Consider the following 22,375-nt stretch of genomic DNA (forward strand, 5'->3'; position numbering starts at 1 on the left):
TTTCACTGCCAGGCTAATGCAAATCCTGTTCTGATCTTTGCCAAAACCTGCAATCTAGGGTGAATTAATGCATTTCAGTATGTATACACTTACTTAGATTCCTCCTTCTCATCCTTCTCCTCCTCATCTTTCTTTTCCTCCTCTTTTTTCTCTGATTTGTCTGATTTTTCCTCTTCTACCTTTTCTTCTACCTTTTCTTCTTGAGAAGGACGAGCAATTTGTTGCTGAAATGAAATGGGATTTAGATGATAACTTGATCACACAAAGGTGCAGCACCTTGTCCTCAGAGCAGCACAAAAACTGATGCTGCCTTACTTCCCACTTGATAACATTTTAAGTTACAGGCACTGCACAGTGGTCAGCATAAGAATAGAATATCTCTGCCTTATAAATTCCATGGAAGTACAGGAGGTTTCTGCAGCATGAGTGTGGATTGTGTACAATCCCACATTGGCTGCTGTGTGCCCCACTAAAAATGAACAGCCATGTTTTAAAAGTGCTGAGCGAGGCCTGACCTGCGTAGTGAGGGTGTTGCTCCTCTCAAATTCTATTTTTTAACTTTGTGCATTTTATAGTGAAACATGATCTTACAACTGGGGAGCAGAAGGTCTTGTAGCATGAAAGTTACAACCAACTCCAAGTTGCTTTCTCAAAACTGCCATTAGTATTTAAGAAATATAACTGTTAAAAAAATTTGGTTTGGAATTTTAGACTTACATTTCCAGTGGGTTTACAGAAAGAATTATTTAAAAACCAGCTCTTTTCTCTACTGAAATGACAGTTTTACAAGCACAGTAAACACTGTGCTTGTCTCAAACAGATACCCAGAGTACACTTGGCAATTCATGGAAACACAAGGACAGAGAACCACAAGACAACGACAGAGAATTACAAGATTGCTGTTCTAGCACTTCATGAACTCGGATTTTACAATCTACTGAAAAACTCCTCAAAAACAGGCTTTTCTTCTTCACAGAGGAAGGAACCTCCCTGTGAGTGCAGCAGCAGGTGTCACTGTTTCACTGACAAAACTGAGGCTGGAGATAGTCACAAAACTGACTTGGTTTTGACATTTTAATACCGTAAACTGGAGCAGAAACCCTAAACACTAACCACTATCATCTGACTGCAAATTATTAGCAATTAAAGTGCTGATTATTGATTATGCAGACTTCCTTCAAGCAAGATGTCAGACACATGCTAAGATAATTTATTTCCACCTTGCTAGATAGATTGACCTGAAAAGCGAGGAGTTAAAACTGCATTTAAAAAAACCCATAATTTAAAGAAAATTATTTTATATCTAATCTATTTAGAAAACAGTTGTTGAAAATCCTGTTCTTACCTGGCCAACTCAACATCACTTGGTTCTCTGTTTAAGCTGCATAATCAATGCATAAACACAAACCTTAAAGGAGTCGAAGCCTCGGTCAGCGACGTTCCTGCACATTCATGTGCTGATTAAAACTTTTACTGTCCACACAAGGGGATGGGCTTGAGCTCAGGGCACGGCTCAAAAGGACAAAACCCACCCCAGCAGCGACATCACACAACTCTTTAGCAGAGGCTGCCTGACCCAGCAACGTGTTTATTCCAGGAAATTGTGTCATTCTGCCACTTAAGCTGCCTGCAGCAGTGCTGCCCCTCTCACACAGCACCTTCTAATCTCCCCGGAGTCACCAGAGGTGATCCCCGTCACACACACGAGGCGAATTTCTGTCTGCTCACATCACTGGCCTCCCACCTGCTGCCCGGCCACAGGCTCCAGCCACACACACTGCAGGGACACAGCCAGCACCCACCACTGCCTGGCTACCAAATTCATTTAAAGCCTCACTTAAAGAAACCTTCTGTCAATGAGTTATTTAAGGAATTCTCTGTAATCATAGAATCACAGGATGGTTTGGGTTTGAAGGGACCTTAAAGATCATCTAATTCCAAATCCCCTGCCATGGGCAGGGACACCTCCCACCAGACCAGGTTGCTCCAAGCCCTGTCCTGAACACTTCCAGGGATAGGGAAGTGAAAGCATCATACAGCCATGGCTTTCTCTCAATTCTATGTTAAAAACTTGCACTACATTTGACAAGCTTTCGTTTAAGACACACTTGTTCAGTTGCCTCTGTCTGGACAGTCTGGAACAGTTTAGGCAGCATTTTATAAAAAGCCCTTTCTAGATCTTTTTGAGGACACATATCAGAATTTTATTAGCCTTGCATCTCTTCGCTTCACATCCTTGATCCAGCACTCAGCTTCTCTCAAGTGAAAGCCCCCACACTGAAACATGAGCCAAGTTGTGCTCACTGCATTCTCTGAAGGACTTCAACGTCGTTACCATGATTAATATCTCCTCTGCTGCAATATTCCACTTGCTTGCCTTCTAATTTACAAAAATATATGAACTATTAAGAGTTTAAGCTGAAGCACCTGTTATTGGCCTAAGCCCATCCTGGAGCACCTCATAAATCTTACATGACTCGTGTTTGCCAATCAGCAAGAAAGTTTCAAGTTGCTACTGAGAGATATGAAAAATATCAGCTTCAAACAAAGCTGGGGTACAGGAGGGGGAAGGGGTGAGCTGCTTTCTGCAACTGTAAGATAAAAGCTCTGGCAAGCCAGGCAGTTCAACCCTCTCAAGTTCTTTTTTACTAGCTGTTATAGATGTTGCTAATTAATCATGAATAAAATTATAAATACGAATATGATTTTTGGCACCCTGTAGCTCCTTACTATTAACATGCTAACTGCAATACTTCTGAATTTAAACTTCCAGAAGTGGTAAAATTTCCCTTTCAGAGTGCTGAGAGTATTTCCTTGAGTTGGCAAATCCGGCTCAACCCTCTCCAGAGCTAAAAACCTGGCACTTACTTGCATCCTTAACAGAGCACACATTAAGCCTGGCCAGCAGTTGCCCAAAGTTTAGGGATCTGCTGTAGCACTTCATGTGGATCAAGAACCAGCAATTACGAAGTACAACTCTGCTACAATTCCAAGAGCAAGTAATCTGAGCTGGACAAACCTTCAGTGTTCCAACTGAGGTATTCAGTTACTCACATATAAATCAGCACTCACAGGAGTAGTCACAAAGTCAGGCAGAGCACCTTGAGCTGAATTCACCAAGCAAATCCATGCCCCTGTGTGTCTAAGGCTGGAATGAAAACCTTTCTGGTCTATATACATTATCCAAGGAAAGCGACCATTTATGGATAGAAAAGTCCATCCAAATTTTGAATTCTACCACTTCCAATATTCCAAAGTTTAACAACGTGGAAAAGACATTTAAATATACAGTAATGACTTCCTAAGTATCTTAGAATCTCCAGTTCCACTGCACTACAGCTAAGCCAGTTCTGTCTCCTCACCCCTTAGAACAGCACCTAGCAAAGATACCCCTCAACGTGGGACACTTCCTGGGATCACACCAACCTCATTTTATAATGGCACAAAAAAAGGAGTCACTCCAAATGGCAGCACTACCTCTGTTCAGTGTCCCCAGTGATTGTCCACATTTGGACAATCCTGTTTATTTCCATCTTCTTTTCATTTGTCACACATCCAGACTTTAATTGCAATCCTTCCCCAATCACTACTCCAACAACAATACCCTTTCCTATTAAGAAGCATTATTAGGCTTAGAAATTCTAACAGAAATCCTGGCAAAATACAGGTTATTTCCAGTAATTTCTCCCATCAGAGCAGAAGTTCTATGAAATCCTGTGCACAGTGACAACGACTTATCCTAAGCAATCCATCATTTGTGGGGTACAGACAAGGTACCCTCCCATGACAGGACTCTTCTTGTAGAACACCAGCCCATAATTCAAAAGGTTTAAACAACAGCACCACAGAAGCACAACCTGGTGTCTGTTTTTACTGAACAGGATCCAGTCAACAGTTGAATCCATTTGCAGCAATTTTATATTAAAAAAATACATTTACTGGGACTCCTAGAAAACTTTCAGTATTTGTGTATTTCAGTGCATTTGTTTATATTTACTGCATTTACTGTTTTGCAGAGCAGATTTTTGCAGCTTCAAAGTTCCAGGGTTATTTTGTTTTCCAATACCCACATTAATCCTGGTAGCCCAGCACATGTATTTATAAGCTTTTGGTACATAAAATGCTGTTCTTTTCCTTTCCAAAGACTTCCAAAGGAACACTTCCTGAATCAGCAGAATTTTCTGTTCACATGCATTAAATTGGTCTCTTTCTTCTCGCTCTGAAGTTCCAGTTTGACTTTGAGCCTGACCACCAAATAAAGACCACTATTAATTTCTGCTTTTTGACAAACACTGACATTATGAACAGATTATACATTTTCCACTGCAAGTCACATGCTAAACCTAATTTCTCTTGGCTCCAACATAGGATTTAATGATGGATTCAATCTCAATGTCTGTGGTGGGTCCTCAAAAAAAATGAATTGTCATATTAAAACAAGTAATAAATGTGCAAAGGAGAAAGATATTACACAGAATTAAAACCAAACTAACCAACAACACCTTTGAGATCAGATCACTTAAATTTTAAAAGGGCAAGTATGCAACAAAGGAAAAATAATTCTTTCCCCCCATGCCCCTAACATGTTGCTATCTCAGATAATGAAACAGCCGTAAGCATGAAGCAACAAAATAACAATACCCAAGTGATGAATAAATTCAACATACCTGGTTTCTTCCTCTGCGTTTACCATAATTCCTTCGCACAAGGGCTTTATAATTTTCATTTTTCTTGGTCAAATAATAATATAATACACAGTCAGGAACATTCTAAAGTGAAAAAAGCAGGAAAAAGTAGGGTTTACTCCTATTGAAAAGATAAGATTCGAGTTTTTAATTTCTCTGAACACTTAAAACTATTCAAGCCCCCAGACTAAAATAAAAAAGCTTCTATTTATTACAGTAAGTGTACACATTCAAGGTTCTGTTGTATGTCTTAACAAATCCTAATTCTCCATTAATTCTTACATCAATTCTGCCAAATCAAATTCTAAAGACTAAAATTAATCCCGAAGACTGAGCTGGCAGTAGGATCCCCCTGACTTGGGAGGTTTCTCTGGGTCAGCACAGCAGCTCAGCAGAGGCAATGCTGTTCTTATGTATGCTTATAGTTATTATAGTTAAAGCTTACCTGCTTCAACAAGCAAACATCCAAACTAAATGAGGTGCCATTGTCTTTAATCCTTACCAATTGTGTCATTGCAATAATTTCTGTTGGCACACACTGATTGTGTTACTGATCAAGTCTCATAAAATTCTGTTACAGTGATAACTTTTTTGGACTTAATTTTTTTTTTTTTCAGGAAGACAAAATGATGCTGGGGTAAGTGACTTATATTTGGAAAGTTAGGGATCCCACCCTAGGTTCTATTTACATTAAAAAAAGTCTTACCTTTCTTTCCAAGTAGGAAGCAATTAGACCAAAGTTCTTGGGATGTTGGACAAACCTTTTACAAATCAGAAATTATTTCAGTTTAACAACATTATTCATGATCAAACAAGCAAAATAATCCTGCACACAATCTGTTCCATCAGCAAGCCCTTCATTTACACGAGTGAAATTAGTCTAAAAAGCCCAGTTTTCACACTGTGCAAATTTACAACTAAGCACTCAAAATTAACTGATAAATTTATGATCTGATAAAATGAGATCATATCTCTACTTTTCTCATTATACTGAAGTAACTAAAGGAACTAAGGTACTTCTGTGAGAATTTTGTATTTAAGGACTAAATGCATGTGAGCATACTCAGTTGAAAAATAAAGTCTAAAACTTTTGCAATATTTATTACAGCCAACTAAGAACATTATCAAACATTACTGCACATAAGCTTCGGCATTCCTGATTTAGCTTTACATGACTGGGAAATTAACTGCCATTTCAACGTAATAAAAAGAAAAGAAAGGCCATTACTTCTCCTTAAAAATCTCTTTCTCGTGGTCTGTCCAGACGTTCATGAACTGCCTGTCTTTATAAACTTTCATGGGATCCTCCATCAGCCCGTTCATGTTAATGAACTTCACCCGTCTCTGTTCTGCATCGAACATCATGGGAGGGATGACAGAGAGCTGCCGCATTTGCTTCTCGTTATTCTACACAACAAAAGGAAAAGTAAAGAACACACAAAGTGTTGCTGCTGCTCTTAACAGCTCTTGAATTGCACAACTCTTAAAGCTCCACATTCACAGTTAGCTTGGGACTTCTTTTTGTACATGTCTTAACTCCTGCAGAAGTTGTCACTATCCCAGTGAACGTTTACAGTCAGCTAAAGGAAACAGTGCCACAACTGCTGAAAAACCAAAATGATGGAGGGTTTGAGAAGAGTTTTCACATGTTTGTTACAGCTGTAAAAAACTAGGCTGCAGCAAGCCTGCAATGTACAGCCACATGAGAAAAATCTAGGGCAGATACAATTAGAAAGCAAAACCCTCAAAAGAAAAGTATTTGTAAGACTTGCTTCAAGCCACACTTCACACAGATTCTTTCCAAGAGAGAAGAGCTTTCTCTTATCAAAGAAACAAACCCTCTACAAGAGACCTTTCACTGCCAATGAAAGGATATTTATTGGCTGTGCTTCTACAGCAAAGGACAGCCACCAGCCTCACCTCCTGCTCAGAGAGTCCATCGATGATTTCTGAAATCTCATGTTCACTTCTAGCAATCGTTGCTGAAAGGCCAGCCCCTCTTTGGCCAACTCTGGGATGAGGAGAACACAGAGGGGGAAAAAGGATAATGTGGGAATTAGCTCTATCTGCAGGTTTTTCACACCACAACAACTTTCACAATTCCTTACAAGGCTGTTGCCAGTCTCTAAAATCAGTTAGGACCAGTCTTTCTCAAAGAGAGTCAGAGCACAAACTTCGTCATGTCCTGCTTGGTTTTACAGTGAATTTGCAAAGCTCAGCAGAAAGGGCACAGAAAAAGGTGTTAGCACCAATTCCACTGCAAAGTAGGTGCTTCAGATAAATGAATTTGCTTCTGCTGAGCATGAGAAATGTTCATCAGTGGCACAGAAATTATCACATTAATTAGTACAACTGATACACCTTGAAAGAGCCTTTTATTTTTTTACGAAAACCACACTAAATTTGCCTTTTATCAATTTGGTCAAGTCACTAATACAGCACTAAAACTTTTACAAAAGAAATTTTTCCACTTTTGAATTGATGGGGAGAGCTGTAATTTGGAAGAATTTTTCAGCTTGTGATCTTTACCCTCAGGAACATCCTAACAATATACCACAGCTTATGGGTCAAAAAGCATTTCAGAGGTAAAAATCACTACTAAATGGAGAGACAAAATACCTCAAAGATTTTACTGAGTTAATCCATCTGCACAAAACCTGAGGAAAAAACCTTTAGTATTTACATAGCAATAGTATTACAGCACAGCTATAGACAAAGAGGCCATTACATTAGAGAATGTAAATATAACATAAAGAGATGGCCCCATCCCCAGTAGTTTGCAATTACAAAGACATGATATATTCTTCAAGGGAAAGCTTCTTATGTATGAGTGCTCTTCTCCTTCTAACAGTTTACTTTCTTCTTTTCTTGATTCCACAAAATCTTGCAGCCTTCACAATGTATTGCAAACTCTCTGCTTTCCCCATGTTTTATGAAGAAAGGTGATGTAGGCAGATGGTTATAAGAGATGAGATTAAATCTTTATGGGGCTTGAACTCTCAAAGGTGTATTGAAATTATTTCGAACATCAGATAAACAGATTTCAACACTGAATCAAACTTGACCTAATTCTAATTTGAATCTTATCTATCTACCTACAGTACTGCAAGGTGAACTCTTAAATGAATTGCACTTCATTCCTTTTAAGACTCCTTGTAGTTTCCATCTAACAAATGTCTGATAGATTAAAATTAAATAATAGGGCCTTAATTGTTGCACCTTGAATATTTTAAAATGCAAAAACGTCTGGAATAAAATTACCTGGCAAGTACAACAAAAGATCAGTCAAATTGTTAATTAAGAAGACAAATGGGTTTTGAGTGTGGGGGCTAATGAATACAGGGATCATGAAACACAGGAGTAACACAGACACCCAGTGACAGAAAAATACCAGAATAAATTAGGGTGTGTGCCCAAAATGAACAGGCTCATGTGAAGCTGATGCTCCAACTGTCTTCAGAACTCCACAAACTCCTTATTGAGCAACTTAACTCTCCTCGTCTCACTGACACCACAACCTAAGCAGCCTTTGCTAATTGGCCCTTTTCCTGTGTTCCTTTTGGAAAATATGGGGTTTGATGGCAGATCTGAAAAGGGAGATGGGAAAGGAACCACGTGGACATCACCACAGCAGCCTGAGAGGACACCAAGGGATGAGACTGGCACAGCTGGAGGGGAGGGACAGGAAAGGGGACATATGACAATGGATAGATAAAGTCATGGAGATCCTTAGGATGGGAAATGAAACACGAGCTCAGTGCCATGGAAACACAGAGAACAAATGGAAGAACATTTCACTTCATGACAAACTAAAATTCTTTTTAAAGCAAGAAGGTGATGAACATAAAACTTAACCACTAAAATTAACCAATTTTATAATAAATAATTTTAAAAGTGAAGACTGAAGAGGTATTTTGCAGGAATAGTTCAAATCTCCAGTAATACCTTTGGAATCTTTCCTGCTGTTCTCTCTGCTTCCGGATTTCTGGGAATTGTTTCTCATAGTACTCCCGTGTTTTGCTCTCCTTGGCTTTCCTGCGTGGATTATTTTCTATCCTGTCTACCTTCTTCTCCCATGCCTCCATCAGCTGATCATAACGTTGACAGATTTTCTGTTCCTGTTAAATTCCAAAAGCAAACCTTGAACTAAGCAAAATACACCAAGTGGATCAGAACATGTCACATGGACAAGCTCCTGGAATGCACAGATTTTTCCTGCTCTAGTCCCTTCCATTAAGAAGATAACTTATACCAAATTTTCAGCACAGAGAAAGTGAGGAAGTGGATATAAAAATGTAGATTTTGAATATTATACACTATTTCTTTGCTTTACACATCCCAGTGGTATTTGGTAATTGTCATTACTGCTTTCCAGAACTATCCCACCTTCTGGTACCTGTGTTAGCCTGAGGTCTTATTTTTCTAATCACTACATTTGGGAATGCAAGACAAGGGTCCAGACAGGAAACCAGCCACATGCTGCTTTTAGAAAATCATGGAGCTCTTACCCGTTGTTTTCTTGCATGGTTCCTTCTTTTAAAGAATAGGATCAGCTTTTTCCTCATCACCTGGTTTCTGGGAAACAGAATTGGGGGAAAAAGTGAACTATGTAAGAATCAGGCGCTTCAAAACTACTCAAAACTCATCTCAATCCTAGAGGCCAGAGTTTCATTATGAGTAACAGTTTCAGGGTAAAAAATAGGGTAAATTCCCAATGAAGTCCAGATAGCTAAATCACCTAATATTGTATTTTTTCAGAGAGGAGATTCTTGAAGCTGGCTGAAATAAGCAATTGAGACACAAAAGGTTCCCATTTCAAGGCAGGTGCTCTCCATTACCACAAGAGGGATAATATGCTAAAATGAGAACATTTGGTTTAAGCTATTATGCTTTTAGGGGGGAAAAGTCTTGGCAATTCAGCCCTAAAGTTAAGTTTTCCAATATATTGTTCAAGAAATAAGTACTTTGGAACTTCTATATGAATCTATTTGATGGAGTGGAGCAATAATTACTTTTTTTAAGAGAAGTTTTTAAAGGACAGCCATCTTAAGTTTTACTATTTATTTTTATCTTTAAATGAAGATGGAAAGCCAGGGCTTCCCTCTGCCTTCAGCACATATAATGCACATCTTGCAGAGCTATTTTACAACAAAGAAATCAGAAAGTTACATGGACAGGAAGCTTTTAATTATGGTTAAAACTCACACATCCTACTTGGAAATGACAGCAATGAAAAATGTGAGGGAATGTTTAAATCCAGATGCCCTGAATGGGACAATGACAGGGTATTAAAGCACTCACGTTTTGATGTTTTCATGGTAGACCTTGGTGTCTGATGGTTGGTTGTAAAGTGGCTGCAATTTTGGATGAGAAAGGAACACTTAGCACTTTGCAATGCATGGAACTCTAAAAGTGTATGCAACACATTTAACAATATTTTAGTATTCTGGCAACAGTGCACTTAATCTGAGATGCAGCAGAGCTGAAGGGACTAGAAGATATTCTGCACAAAGCATAGATTTCACTACTTAAAATTAGATTGTAACTACTTATGTATATAACAGTACTTCATTTCTTCATACTCCAACCTGTTCTCTCAAACAGATTCAAATCTATTTAAAAAATCACACTTTATGTGGCCAATGAACTGAATCAAGCCCCAACTCACCAGTGCATTTAAACACACATTTCTTCTATACATCATCACAGAACTGCAGCTGTTCAGCACAACAGAATTAGAGCAACTGGCAACACAGGAAATAGAACAAAAGAAAAAAAGCAGAATTCCACAACTTACCAATTCAACTTTAGGACCAAGACCTTCAAAAATCTTGTGAGCTTCTTCTGCTTTTTTCTGCAAACAAGATTTTTTTTCGTATAGTCTGAGTAAATCCTCTGAAGTTCATGTCAAATGTGGATCTGAACTCTGTGTTCTCTGCTAAACCCCTGCCTGACCATGTGAGATCCTTCTTAACCTACTTCTGCAATGTTGCCTCAGCAAATAAAGAAACCTGTACTTGAATTGTGCAGTTACGACTCTGATCTCCAAGTCTGGAAGCTGATAGAGCATAAAAGCAGAAACTGACCTCTGCAGTTCAAAACCAAAATGTAATAAGTAATACTGCAAATAATTACAAGCAGGAAGAAAGGTGTCCAATAAAATGAAGTATAATTAGCTTTGAAGAATGGAATAAAGGAAATTAAATTCTCCAATTGCCAAATCTGGGAGTGCGAATCCATGTGTACATAAACACACAAAGTCTGTCAAAGGTCCTTCATTCACACTAAGTGAAGACCACAAAATAATTCTGGCCCTTCCTCCCATGGAATGCTTGGGACACAGTTCTGCTGTACAAAATCTAGTACTGTTTTGAAAAGGGGTTTTACCTCCTCAAATTAAAAAAAAAATAGTCTATTGTCATAGAAGTTAGCTGTTCCTCTAAACTACAGAATAAAATTGGGAAATTAAACAAACACATACCACTCTCACAGAAGATCACAATACTTTCAAAATCCCCAGATATCTGACTCCCTTATCTCAAACTACCATGGGGAAAAAAAGGCAGGAAGCATTTTTGCTATTACTGTTGGCAATATTACTGAGCTCCTGGACTTTTCTCACCACTTAAACAACACAAGCTCATAATTCACCAATATATTACTTCTTAATATCTGTTCATTTATCCAAATCTTAAGTGCCAGAAGTCAGAATTTATAAAGAAGGCACAAAATCCTACAACATATGCAGTTTTTTTCCCTTCAGCTCATTTAAAAGTAGAGTCTTCAGCCAAGTTTGTCAGCTCATGTGAGGAATAGGGAACTCAAGATGAATTTCTGAGGCATTTTTCATATCACACACTTGAAAGGATATGCATGTGTGTGTTTATATATATCTATAATTCATGTATCTCAGCACAAGGGTCTAAGGATAAGACCCACAGCTCAGACTGCTTACAAGATACAAGGAAGATTCCTGTGATCGAGAATAAAAAAAGTCATAAAAATGTCTTTCATTTAGAGAAGCAAACAAACAGTAAAAGAGGGGTGGGTAAATCAGTAAAACAGAAGTAAAATTTGCCCCGTGGAAGTAAATGAAGACCTAAAGAATGTCAGCACTGTGGGTCAGTGAGAGCCCCCCTGGTGAGGCGCAGAGGACACTCACCCGATTCTCATCGTAAATGATCTGGACAATGCTGCGGTGCTTCTGCTCCACGGGAGGAGGGGACACAGGCCTCTCAGGCTCGGGAGGCTTAGCAGCTTCTTCTTCAAGTTGTTGCTAAGAGACCAAAGAAAGAAAATCAGCCGTCCATGTTCCCCCAACCAGTAATTAGTCACCAGAGATAAAATACGCAGCTGATCAGTCAGCACTGCCTCTTATTTCGCTTTGCACTGACAAGGAATGAATGAAATGGTTTTAATGCCCACAGGAACAATAACAAGACTATTTTTTGTACTACTGGTAATCCAAATTACCTGTTTACAAGACTCACCTGCCTTGAATCAGACTTATTTCAGCTTGACAGAGCCACTGCCACTTCGTAATTTATCATTATTTAACTTTAAACAAAAGTATCAACTTAGGAGAACAGTTACACCAGAGCGGCCTTCTCACAGTGGAAATAAACCAGAGCTGCCTTCCTGTACTGTAGATGTTCAAGTGTCACCATTACTGCTGTCTTATGGTTTCAAAAGGTACAAAAGTCCTTCTAGCACTCCACAGAGAACATCATTCTAAAGGTACTTCACAGCAAAAATAAACCACTCCACATGCATTAAAGTTCCAAGACTTACAATACCAAACAGGCAAAAAAAAAGAAAATACCAAAACCAAAAAAAAACCCACCCTGTAATCCTTTCCTAGCTACTACAATGCTGTGATTTACTTTCACATCAAATAAATCTGGTTCAGTGACATCTTCATTTTTCAAATATCCTTCACCCATGCCTGCCACAAACATACAGCGAAGAACTTGTGACACCAGGGATCCATCCTGCCTTGCAGTCCTGGCTAGAATGTGCTGCATTGCTGTGCAAGAATTCCCTAAAATTTTAGCAGAATACCCTAAGACATGAGCTCAATTATTTCAACAGCAACTCTGTAGGTTTTTTCAAGTCAAATCACACACAAATGTGCACAAATGACCCTTCATAGATGAGATGCACAGTACTTGCTGATTTTGTGGAAAAATGCACAGAGAGATAAGCATCATTAACACACAAACAGGTACTCAGTGACATCCTCTTTTGGTTTTCTGCTGGAGGTCACTTTACAGATCATTAAAATTCAGTAATTAAATGTTTCCAGACCATAAAAACACACAGCTCCTGAGAGTTGTCCGTTTGTTATCCTGGACTTACAAGTTAACAAATCCTACAGTGTAAGTCTCATTTCCTCCAGAGTTTAAACTAAAAAAAAGTAAAGCTGGCACTTTTTCTATCTGGATCTTTGAAAGTCAGAAAAGGAAAAGGAAACAAGGACTTTGTTTTTGTCAATGACTAACAGATGCCTCAACTGAAGGGTGGGTTTACTTGGCCACAACAGCTACTGGGAAAGTAACAACTTCTGCCAGCAAACATTTCCTTTGCTTCCAGTGGCTGAAGTGCAGTTCTCTGATGCAAAGCATAGCCACAACCATACAAAAAAAAAAAGATATTTCCTCCTTTATTTCTCTGCTCTCTGTGTTTATTCACACCCCTCCTACTGCACTTTCCCACAAAGCTAACCTTAGCTCCAGATATTAGGATCTCTTGCCCTTGGGAAAGCAGATGATCCAGGGACTTTTGTACAAGCTCTGGTTTTGGAGATGCATGCAAGGGATTCTCCCCTTGCACAGACTGCGAAAGAAGAAAGATGATCCTCCCCTCAGCCAGCAGGCAGCTCTGAAGCTGAAATTACAGTCACAGTGCCCTTGTTTCACAGCAGTTTCAAATATAAACCCATCTGCTGCTGCTGTTCCTATGTGGCTTTCTCCTACTTTCAAAAATGCTTAAAACTATGTGATGTCCAATTTATTTAAAATAAAATCATACACATAACCTTTCCTTTTTAACTTCTTCATCTGGTTCATATAACCAAAAAATTCACCACCACCAAAAGAAGTTTTTCCACACCTCTTTCACTGGCAGAAAACAAGAGCAGTGTCTGCAATGCTTACTTGCTTTTTCTTCAGTTTCAGGATTTGCTGTTCCACTTTCGCAATTTCGCGATCTACGCGGTCCATGCTCTGGATCAATTCTTCCTTTGACAGCTTGGAAGGTGAAGCATTTTGGTCCTCCCCACAAGGCTGACCAGAAATTGGAGAAGATGGTCCCTCATGCTTTCCTCCAAAAGCTGGGTCCTTCCATGGGGACAGGAGATGGGGGGTGGGGATAGAGAGAAATCAGTCATAACATGGGAATGAGTGCTCAGAAACCAAACAGCCAGGAATTAAAAACAATTTCCAGTTATCTGTAGCTCTGTTGAGAAGTCAGTTAAAGTTTTAATAATGCTCTAAATCTTTTAGAATTAACTGACAGCCTATTTATGATACTGTAATTTCAAAGTCCACCTTTTAAAAAACCACCACACTGCAATATTTACCTTGAAAGCAAAGTAAGACCAAAATGCCTCCCTCTTAAAAATACATCTTCATAAATGTAAACAGTAACTTTTATTTTTAAAGGAAGGGTTACTTGAGAGCCACTCCTCAATACTCTGCACCTATACTGAGGAGGATATTCTCAAATATAATCATGACTAGCCTGATAAAGCACATCAGGAGTTAGCTGTGGTTATAAACGTGAAATTCTCTTGAATTTAGCTCTAATATTCAATATCTACAATAGAAAATACCTACCCTAAACTAGACTGTCCTAGATTTAGTCAAAATGGGACAGTGACAAGTATAATTAGTGTTATGTAAATAAGCAGATTCATTTCAAATGCTTAAAAGGGAATAGGGGGCGGAAGGAAGTACTTTGACTATTCAGTACCAATGTTAATTACAGGAAAAAATGGACTTGCATGCATTTGCCAGCAACTTTCAATTGAAAAGCAGAAATATTTCATGCACTATGCTATAATCATTTTACAGCTAAGGTTTTAGTGATGTAAGAGAGTAGTGGCAACTCAGAATTCCAGTCTATTTACTGTGTTTGAGTCAGACTGTGTAAGAGAGTAACACTGACTCATGATCACAGCTTCTGATAATGTGTAAAAGTAAATCTTTGGGATTAAAGAAAGAACCTAAACAAACAAAAAAATTACCTAACAGAAAAAAATTGATTAGCTCACTGCAACATAGAAACTTAGACCTTCAGCACTGTAACAGAAAATGGCTTTACCTTCTTAATATCTGCAGATCTCAGCCCTTCCTGCAGAGGATGTACTAAAGGCAAGACAGTGGCTGCACTGACACGCTGGAAATGAGAATCAGACACTTGTTCAAGACGTGGTCGCTTAGATTCCAGTGAATCATGATCTGTCTGAGATGGACCTGGATGAAACTGCTGTTCATATCCAGTTCTCCTTTCCTGAGGCCTATACAGAAGAGATAAACTATTAAAATACACATTTTTGATACAAGAAAAATCCTCAACACTTTTCAATTTTAAAGAAGATGCAGTTTGGTGAAGCTCCTTCTAAACAGTAAAGCAGATAAATACGTTTAAGTATGATCTTTAAAAACACAACAGTTAAAATCCATTGGAAAAGAGAAAGTGAACTTGAATCTCAAATTAAAGGCACTCCTATCATTACACAACCTTAAAGAAACTCAGCAGTGCTACAAGGATATTGTTCAAATCGAAGCTCTGATTCAAATTATAAACACACCAAAAATCCATGAGAAAAAGACAGTACTATATTCCACTGAAGATGGCCACAACAGCTCCATTATTTAATTTTTGTAGCCAAATAATTTTTAAATATATACAGAACGCTTGAGATGAGCCATGAGCCTGTTTGGAATTTGATCTCTACTAAAATTCTACTCTATGACAGAAGCAGTCATTGATTCAATCCATGAGTCATTTAAAGACTCCTCCTTCTCAGAAAAATGCTCAACAGTTATCACTTGCTGCTTCACACTGCAGTGCACAGGATGTCCATAAAAGACCCTCATGTGCTTCAACATCTTCCTATGAAGTGCCACTGAAGAGATGACAGCAGCAGTTTCCTGCAGTTTGCCAGAACTACCAAATAAGCTTCTACAAATTTACAGTGTGGGGAGGGGTGTGATTTACTACTGCTATAAACTCAATTTTGAGAACTCTAAAAGCTGCTGTGATTCTCAGCATTAAAACAGAGCCTTACTGACATTTTGCTGACACAAGATGAAGGCAATATGGAAGCCCCAGATTTCACTATCATCAAGTTATTTCTGGGAATATCCTAATGAGATTTTAAGCCAAACCAGTATTTACATAACATTCATCATGGGTATTTGTTCAGAACCAGATTGGTCAGTTATAGCCAAAATAAACCTCCAGCAGTAATCCTGCATATAAAGTTGCTCCTAGCAGATATATTCACTAAGAGTCCAATGCAAAAAAAGGTTTTTACAAGCAGTGAGTGCAAGAAAAGAAGAGGTTGTTACAGGCATTAACACTTGCTTATGACTGTACACCAGCAGACTAATACACTAAAGAATTGAGTGCACAAATCATATTTTAATCTCTCCCCTAAACAGAAGCATGTTCCTGCTAATTTACTACAATCCAGTTAATATTATTCTGATCTGTAGTAGGATTTTAATCTTTAAATTTGACGTTCAGAGAACATTCAATGTTCCTCAAATAAACGCTTGACACCGCGTGAAAACTTTCTTGCACCAGCAATGCCGATGCACACCGACCATCCCTCAACATCCCCCATGCAGTGACCCCTTTACTGGGCAGGAAGATATTGGCAAACTGGAAGCAAACTCCAACATCTGATTCACTGCTGCTGTCCACTGGTGTCCTCAGGTAACCCCAGAGCAGCTGCACGCACAAGATTGGTGTTTGCACTCCTGCAGCTCAGCCTCCTCACCTGTCAGAGCCTGGGTGGAACTCGGAGAGCAGGGAGGGCCTGCGCCGGAGCTGCTGCTGCTGCTGCTGCTGCTGCTGCAGGAGCTGCGTTGCCTGACTGACTTCCAGGTGAGACGAGCGATAGTCGGGAACAGCAAATTCCTGAGGGAAACGTTTCTTGTGTTAATAGGAACAAGGGTAGAGACAGGACCAAAAGCATTCGGTGATCGTCATCATTTCCAAAGGTATTAAATACAGAGTAACACCAGATCGATGAGGCCTTATTCCAGCTCAGAAAATAACGTTTGCAAATGGCAGTTCCGAGATTTAAATAAACTCTAAAGAGACTAAATATTTATAGTAGGAATTCCACCTAATTTATTAACAACTTCTAACAAAACACGAGTCAGCAGCAGATGAATAGCCTTTAAAAAATATCCTTTAAAATCAGTCTTGCACATCCAACTGCAACGTGGTAAAATGAGAGCAACCTCGAGGCAATTTCTTTTGTTATCACCTCAAGACATTTTTATATCAGACAATATAAATCAGGACTAAGAGTCACACAAGATGCATCTTCCAATTGATACAATTTACAATCAAAGTGAGGTACAAGACTATTTATTTGTATATCTGTGTCATCAACCACTCGCTTTTAAAAATTATATGCAGCTGGCACTAAACCGAAGAAAAAAAGCTCTACAAGACATGTAATAGATCATTACCCATGAGATTTCGTTTTCATAAATTATCTAAAAATAAACACAGAGCAAGCCAAAAAGCTTCAATTTTTTAATTTCCTTTTGCTAACATGGAAGTAGATGAAAACATCCAAAGTATCTGCAGCAGGAGGAGAATTTCATTAAAATGAGGGAAACCTGAACTGTTGTAAAGCCAACAGTTTGTCCCCCACAGCCCACCACAGCACAGAGCACAGGATGGCAGAATAAATGCTTGGCAGAAATGAGCAAGTACGATACCCTTAGAAATCCTTTACTCCCTTTCTGGCCAGCAGAACTCAGCTGGCAGCACTGGTATGGCTGCTTCAGAAAAAAAAAAAAAAAAAATCAGTGTAACACAAGTTTTTACACATTCTCCACCTTGCACAGAATTTTGACAAGTACCACATTTAACTTAGAGAGATTCTAGTCCAATACTGCAACAGAAGTTTAGGAACAGAACCCCTACTGAATTTATTCAAACCATCAGAAACCAATGATAAAACCAGGACGTTTATATTAATAAAGAGCAAGGAGGGCAAAACAAAACAGAAGAAGCCACCCCACAAGTATTTATTTAAGCAGACTGGCAGCAGCTCTCCCCAGTGGGGGCACATGGATGTGTTTCCAAACACGAATGACTGGTGTCACCTTCGTTCAAACACCAGAAATAATCCCTTTTTGGCACAGCAAACACCTGAACTGCAGCCTGGCTAAGGCTGAGGCTCTCGGGTGTCCCCCTTACCTGCTGGTGGCGGGTGCTGGGGAAGGTGTACTGCACAGAGTGGGGCGGGTACCGGCTCTGCTCCGTGCTGAAAGCTCCTTGGTTCGGAGGGTAGCCTGAACTTGACATTATCAGGGAAGGAGTCTCCACAAAGCTGTGAGATCAAGACCAGCAAGCAATCATGTTTCTAGGAAACCGCCTAAAGGGAAAAAGATCGCTGATAAGCACTGAAGTACCAGATGTACTCACAATACATTACAGCCATAGTCACCTAAGCAAAACAACCATTACCAGTAAAAGCTTTTTCCTGATGTATTTATTTAATAGGTTACTTCAGTCTGAAACATGCTAACGGGTCTTAAATGGGCTCAAAATGAGACGTGTCAGCATTGTCTACACAAAGATTTGAGGATTATATTGTCAGAATACATCCTTTTACCAGTTACCAGTTGGGTTAGGAGAATTTGACAAGAAAAGTAGGTCACTTTAAATAAATGTTAAAGAGGTTATAATAGTCTATAGCTGGACCCTGCATTTACAGTAAATTTTCTTAGCACAACATGAAGTTCACTTTCATTTCTTCTACAAAGGTTTTGGATTCCATGAACTCTTGCTGACTTTCAGATTCAGGTAGTCTTAGGGCTGCACTCAGTGTCACCCACAGTTCATTAAATCCCAGTGCATTAGTCAGGCCCTGAATGCCATCACCATCTAACAGCAGCTTAACTCAAGTAGTCAGTAAAAAAGGCACTCACAAAGCAGAAAACCAGCTCAGCTTCAAATGCCAGCATAGTTTGGCTCCTACAGGATGCCAGAAACTGAATATACTACAAAGCCCTAAAACAATCCTGCTTAGTTGACAATCAATGACCACTTTGCCTCTACTGCATTCTCTAGCTGCAGATGGAGAGCAAACACTGAACTGCAAACTGACTGGGGGAAGATTTAAAATACTGCAGAAATCCAGACAAGTTCCCTATCAAAGTCTGAGCATGCCTGAGGCTGGGTATGGTTCCAGCTGCTAAAGATCCAAATAAACTGATTAAACCCTCCCTCCTCATCAGTGTTTTCAGCAGGTAAATTATGGCTCTAAGCAAAAAAGTGGGACATAAATATATTTTTAACAGAAAATAGTTTTCTCTGATAGCTCAAAAGATGTAATCCTTGGAGCCTATGTATTAAATCCAGAATTCTATCAGATGTGGAACACATTCTCAACCTGTTGCCCAGAGACCAGCAGACATATCAGACCTTCAAATGAAGTAACTGTTGATCCCTGCCTCAATGGCTACATTTCAAAGCACATTAATCCACATCCTTTCACAAACATCACCTATAAAGTTATACTTCTGAACTGCATTTTCCATTATCAGTCAATAGACAAAATCAGCTCAGCAGATCTTGGAAGTGTATCTGGCATATTTTATCATTCCTGTTCTGGTCAGGGGATTTTTCCTCCTTAACTCTCCATCAAACAAAGCTTTATGTGTTGGACTACCAGAATAATGAGGCAAATTTACACTTACCTCTTAAAGCTGATTTTCAGCTATGAAAAATCAAAGGAAAAAACAACAGTTTATCTTTCAAAGCAATACTACAGATCACTGTAGTGTGCTTTATTGTACCTATAGATCTATTATAGTACCTATAATTCATATCCAACTGACAAGCTCTAACAGAATGCTTCACCATTAACATTTATTATACCTCGTCATTCACACTGCATTCATTAGAGTACAGCTTTACCTACTATGTGATGGTCTAATGGGTCTGAGTCATATGATTCCCATTTAATCAAGGCACAGTGTCAGAAAGCCAGCAAGTTCAGCTGCACACATTGTGAGAGCAGAGAGCTACCCATGAGCATCCCAATGTACCCCCAAATCCCAGCCACGGCCAAAAGAAAATCTCTAATTTTCCTTTCTTACATGGACTTTCACAGGAATTAAAGCTATGGCACACAGCTGTCAGCTCAATCCAATGTTTACTGATGTGATAACTACTCCTGTCACAGGCTGGTGCACATTCATCATTAAATGAACTGGCTCCATGGTATAAAGATGCTCAAACACTTTAAAGGTTATGAAAGTACAAATCTTAGTTTGATGAATTGCTGATGCCCCAACCTATGCTCCCTCAGCAGCTTCATGTGCAGAGATCTGAAGAATCTGGGAATGCAGAGGGGATCAGGAGAGCAACCACTTGAAAATCACACACAAATATAGGTCAACTTCTGCATGATTCAAGGTCCTTTCTCATTTCTCTCTGTCAAGTTACATCTGCTCCTTATTTTCTCAATATTCAGTCAAACCCACAAGTTGATCATTAACCCAGGTGCTGAAAGTTCAAGCCACGCTCACTTTCTATGATGCTATAAAAGCTATTTCTCCATTCACCAGAACTGCAGTGGACAGAGTGTTAGGTTTGTGCTCATCTTGAAATCTTTCACAACCAACTGCAGTGAGAGCATCTGACCATCTCTCCAGATTCTGCACTGGACATGGAAAGATGAGAGAGAGGGCGTGGAGTACAAGAATGAACATCTGGCATCCACCCAAAGATGTCAACCTAAACCCCCTCATAACCCACAAGTTTTACACAATAGATAGGAAAACACTGAATCTGATGACTTTCCTACTGAAAACTGCAAGTGTGATCATGTTCATAATGGAATTGTTTTTAAAAGGCAAACAAATGAAAATTGCCAGCAGAGGAAGGCAACAAGGAGCCTATAATCATGGTCAATATGAGAGGTGAGAAGCACAGAGAGGGAAAAAAAGAAAACATGAAGTTATCAGTGGTGGGGGACCATTCTTCCTCCTCCCTGAGGGAACTGGCAAAACAGCAGCAGAGATAAGGGGGTAACAGTAGAGGAAAACACATGGTCACATATTGGCAATTACAAGGTGTGGAGGGAACTAAAGGATGGGGATCCTGCATGGGATCTCATTTCTTTGAAGATAAAATCAACGCTGGAGTACAACACGTAAAATGACACTGAAGTACAATAGTCCCTCCCTCTAAGCCTCCTTTTCCTGTTACAGACACATCCACATGCCTGCACACTCTCCTGATTTGACCTCTCTACGTGCCCTTCAGACCCCCCCTTATCTCCCAGGCTCCTACAGCATGAGCTTGTTTATCCTCTCTGCAAGGGGAGGGAGAGATTTTTTCCTAATTTTTGCCAGTAGAATTACCACCAATATTCTGCTCATCTCTCCCTGTCTTACTACCTTAATTCTGGAATTGTGGATGTAAGTGCTTGACTTCAACTCCTATTTCTCTGCAAGCAACCTTATGACCTGTCAGCCAAAAGCATCTGCCTCTCTCTCTTCAGCATCTGCTCACATGTTTGCAGCAGACACAGATTATTCTTCATCAGTCTAGTTCCTGGCCAGTGAGGGCAGTGCCAGCTTCCTGCTGTAACCTCTCCAATTTCCATACGTCCAGATTATGTTTAAATACAGCCATCCTTTTGCATAAAACTGTAACTGTGTGTGCAGACTGTAAACAACCTCATCCGGGCTTTCCTCCCTGCTGTATCCTTTCCCTAATCATGACAAACCTCCTCTTGCTCTACCCAAAGCCAACCAGAATCCTCCTGTAAAGTTCCTCACTGTTTATTAACTCTCTCTGATCCTTGCACTGCTTCCCCCTCCTCTGCCAGAACAGAGGCTGCTCATCTTCATTTTCAGCATCCCTGATAAACTACAACACCAGAAATCAGCTTCCAACTCTGCTCAATCAATGACAGCAAGATTCTATTTTTCAGACAAGCATTTTTTACCTTTTCATATTATCCTGCAAATTTCAGAGGTTAAATATATACACATTTAAAAGAGCTGTTACAGACTTTGGAATTCTGCCTCGTGTCTCACAAAGATAAAGTTAGGTCATGAATACTTTCATACAGCTGCCAACCAGGCTGGCAAATTGTCTGTCTCACCAAATACTGACAATTAGAAGGGGCAGAAAGAAATATTTCTTTGTTTTGCAGTTCAGAAGCCAGAAATTGTGTTATTATGTCCCATTTCACTGACATTCCCAGACTCTATGGCAAAACAGATGGGGAAACCTAGTAGCATCAAATGGATAATATTAAAAAAATAAAAATTACAGGACACACAGGAGCAAAGAATCAAAAAAGAAGCAGTTAAGTGAAGATAGCCAGGGGAGAAAAAGCAACGATAAGAGTAATGGATTCAGGAACTGAAGAGATACTTGGCCTTGTGTTAATTTGAGCTTCTCGGGCAAGGAAA

General features: G+C 39.4%; 1 protein-coding gene across 6 annotated transcripts in view; it reads right to left on the reverse strand.

The window, feature by feature from the left end:
• The window catches only part of NCOR1 (nuclear receptor corepressor 1), a 54,504-nt gene that overhangs the window by 22,876 nt on the left and 9,253 nt on the right, over positions 1–22,375 (reverse strand). For 5 of the 6 annotated variants that reach the window (XM_069033487.1, XM_069033484.1, XM_069033483.1 and 2 more), the window contains exons 2-15: positions 18,138–18,315; positions 16,696–16,835; positions 15,009–15,204; positions 13,841–14,023; positions 11,848–11,961; positions 10,483–10,539; positions 9,987–10,039; positions 9,194–9,260; positions 8,631–8,803; positions 6,606–6,696; positions 5,914–6,092; positions 5,392–5,446; positions 4,668–4,769; positions 94–224 (exon numbers count right to left, since the gene is read on the reverse strand). In XM_069033487.1, the coding sequence (XP_068889588.1) occupies positions 94–224; positions 4,668–4,769; positions 5,392–5,446; positions 5,914–6,092; positions 6,606–6,696; positions 8,631–8,803; positions 9,194–9,260; positions 9,987–10,039; positions 10,483–10,539; positions 11,848–11,961; positions 13,841–14,023; positions 15,009–15,204; positions 16,696–16,835; positions 18,138–18,245 (1,649 nt within the window). In that variant the 5' untranslated portion in view covers positions 18,246–18,315. The remainder of the gene's footprint in view (positions 1–93; positions 225–4,667; positions 4,770–5,391; positions 5,447–5,913; positions 6,093–6,605; positions 6,697–8,630; positions 8,804–9,193; positions 9,261–9,986; positions 10,040–10,482; positions 10,540–11,847; positions 11,962–13,840; positions 14,024–15,008; positions 15,205–16,695; positions 16,836–18,137; positions 18,316–22,375) is intronic. The other variant, XM_069033488.1, reaches the window with a different exon arrangement.

The sequence above is a fragment of the Aphelocoma coerulescens genome, chromosome 19 (genome assembly GCF_041296385.1).
Source record: "Aphelocoma coerulescens isolate FSJ_1873_10779 chromosome 19, UR_Acoe_1.0, whole genome shotgun sequence".
NCBI classification, from domain to species: Eukaryota; Metazoa; Chordata; class Aves; order Passeriformes; family Corvidae; genus Aphelocoma; species Aphelocoma coerulescens.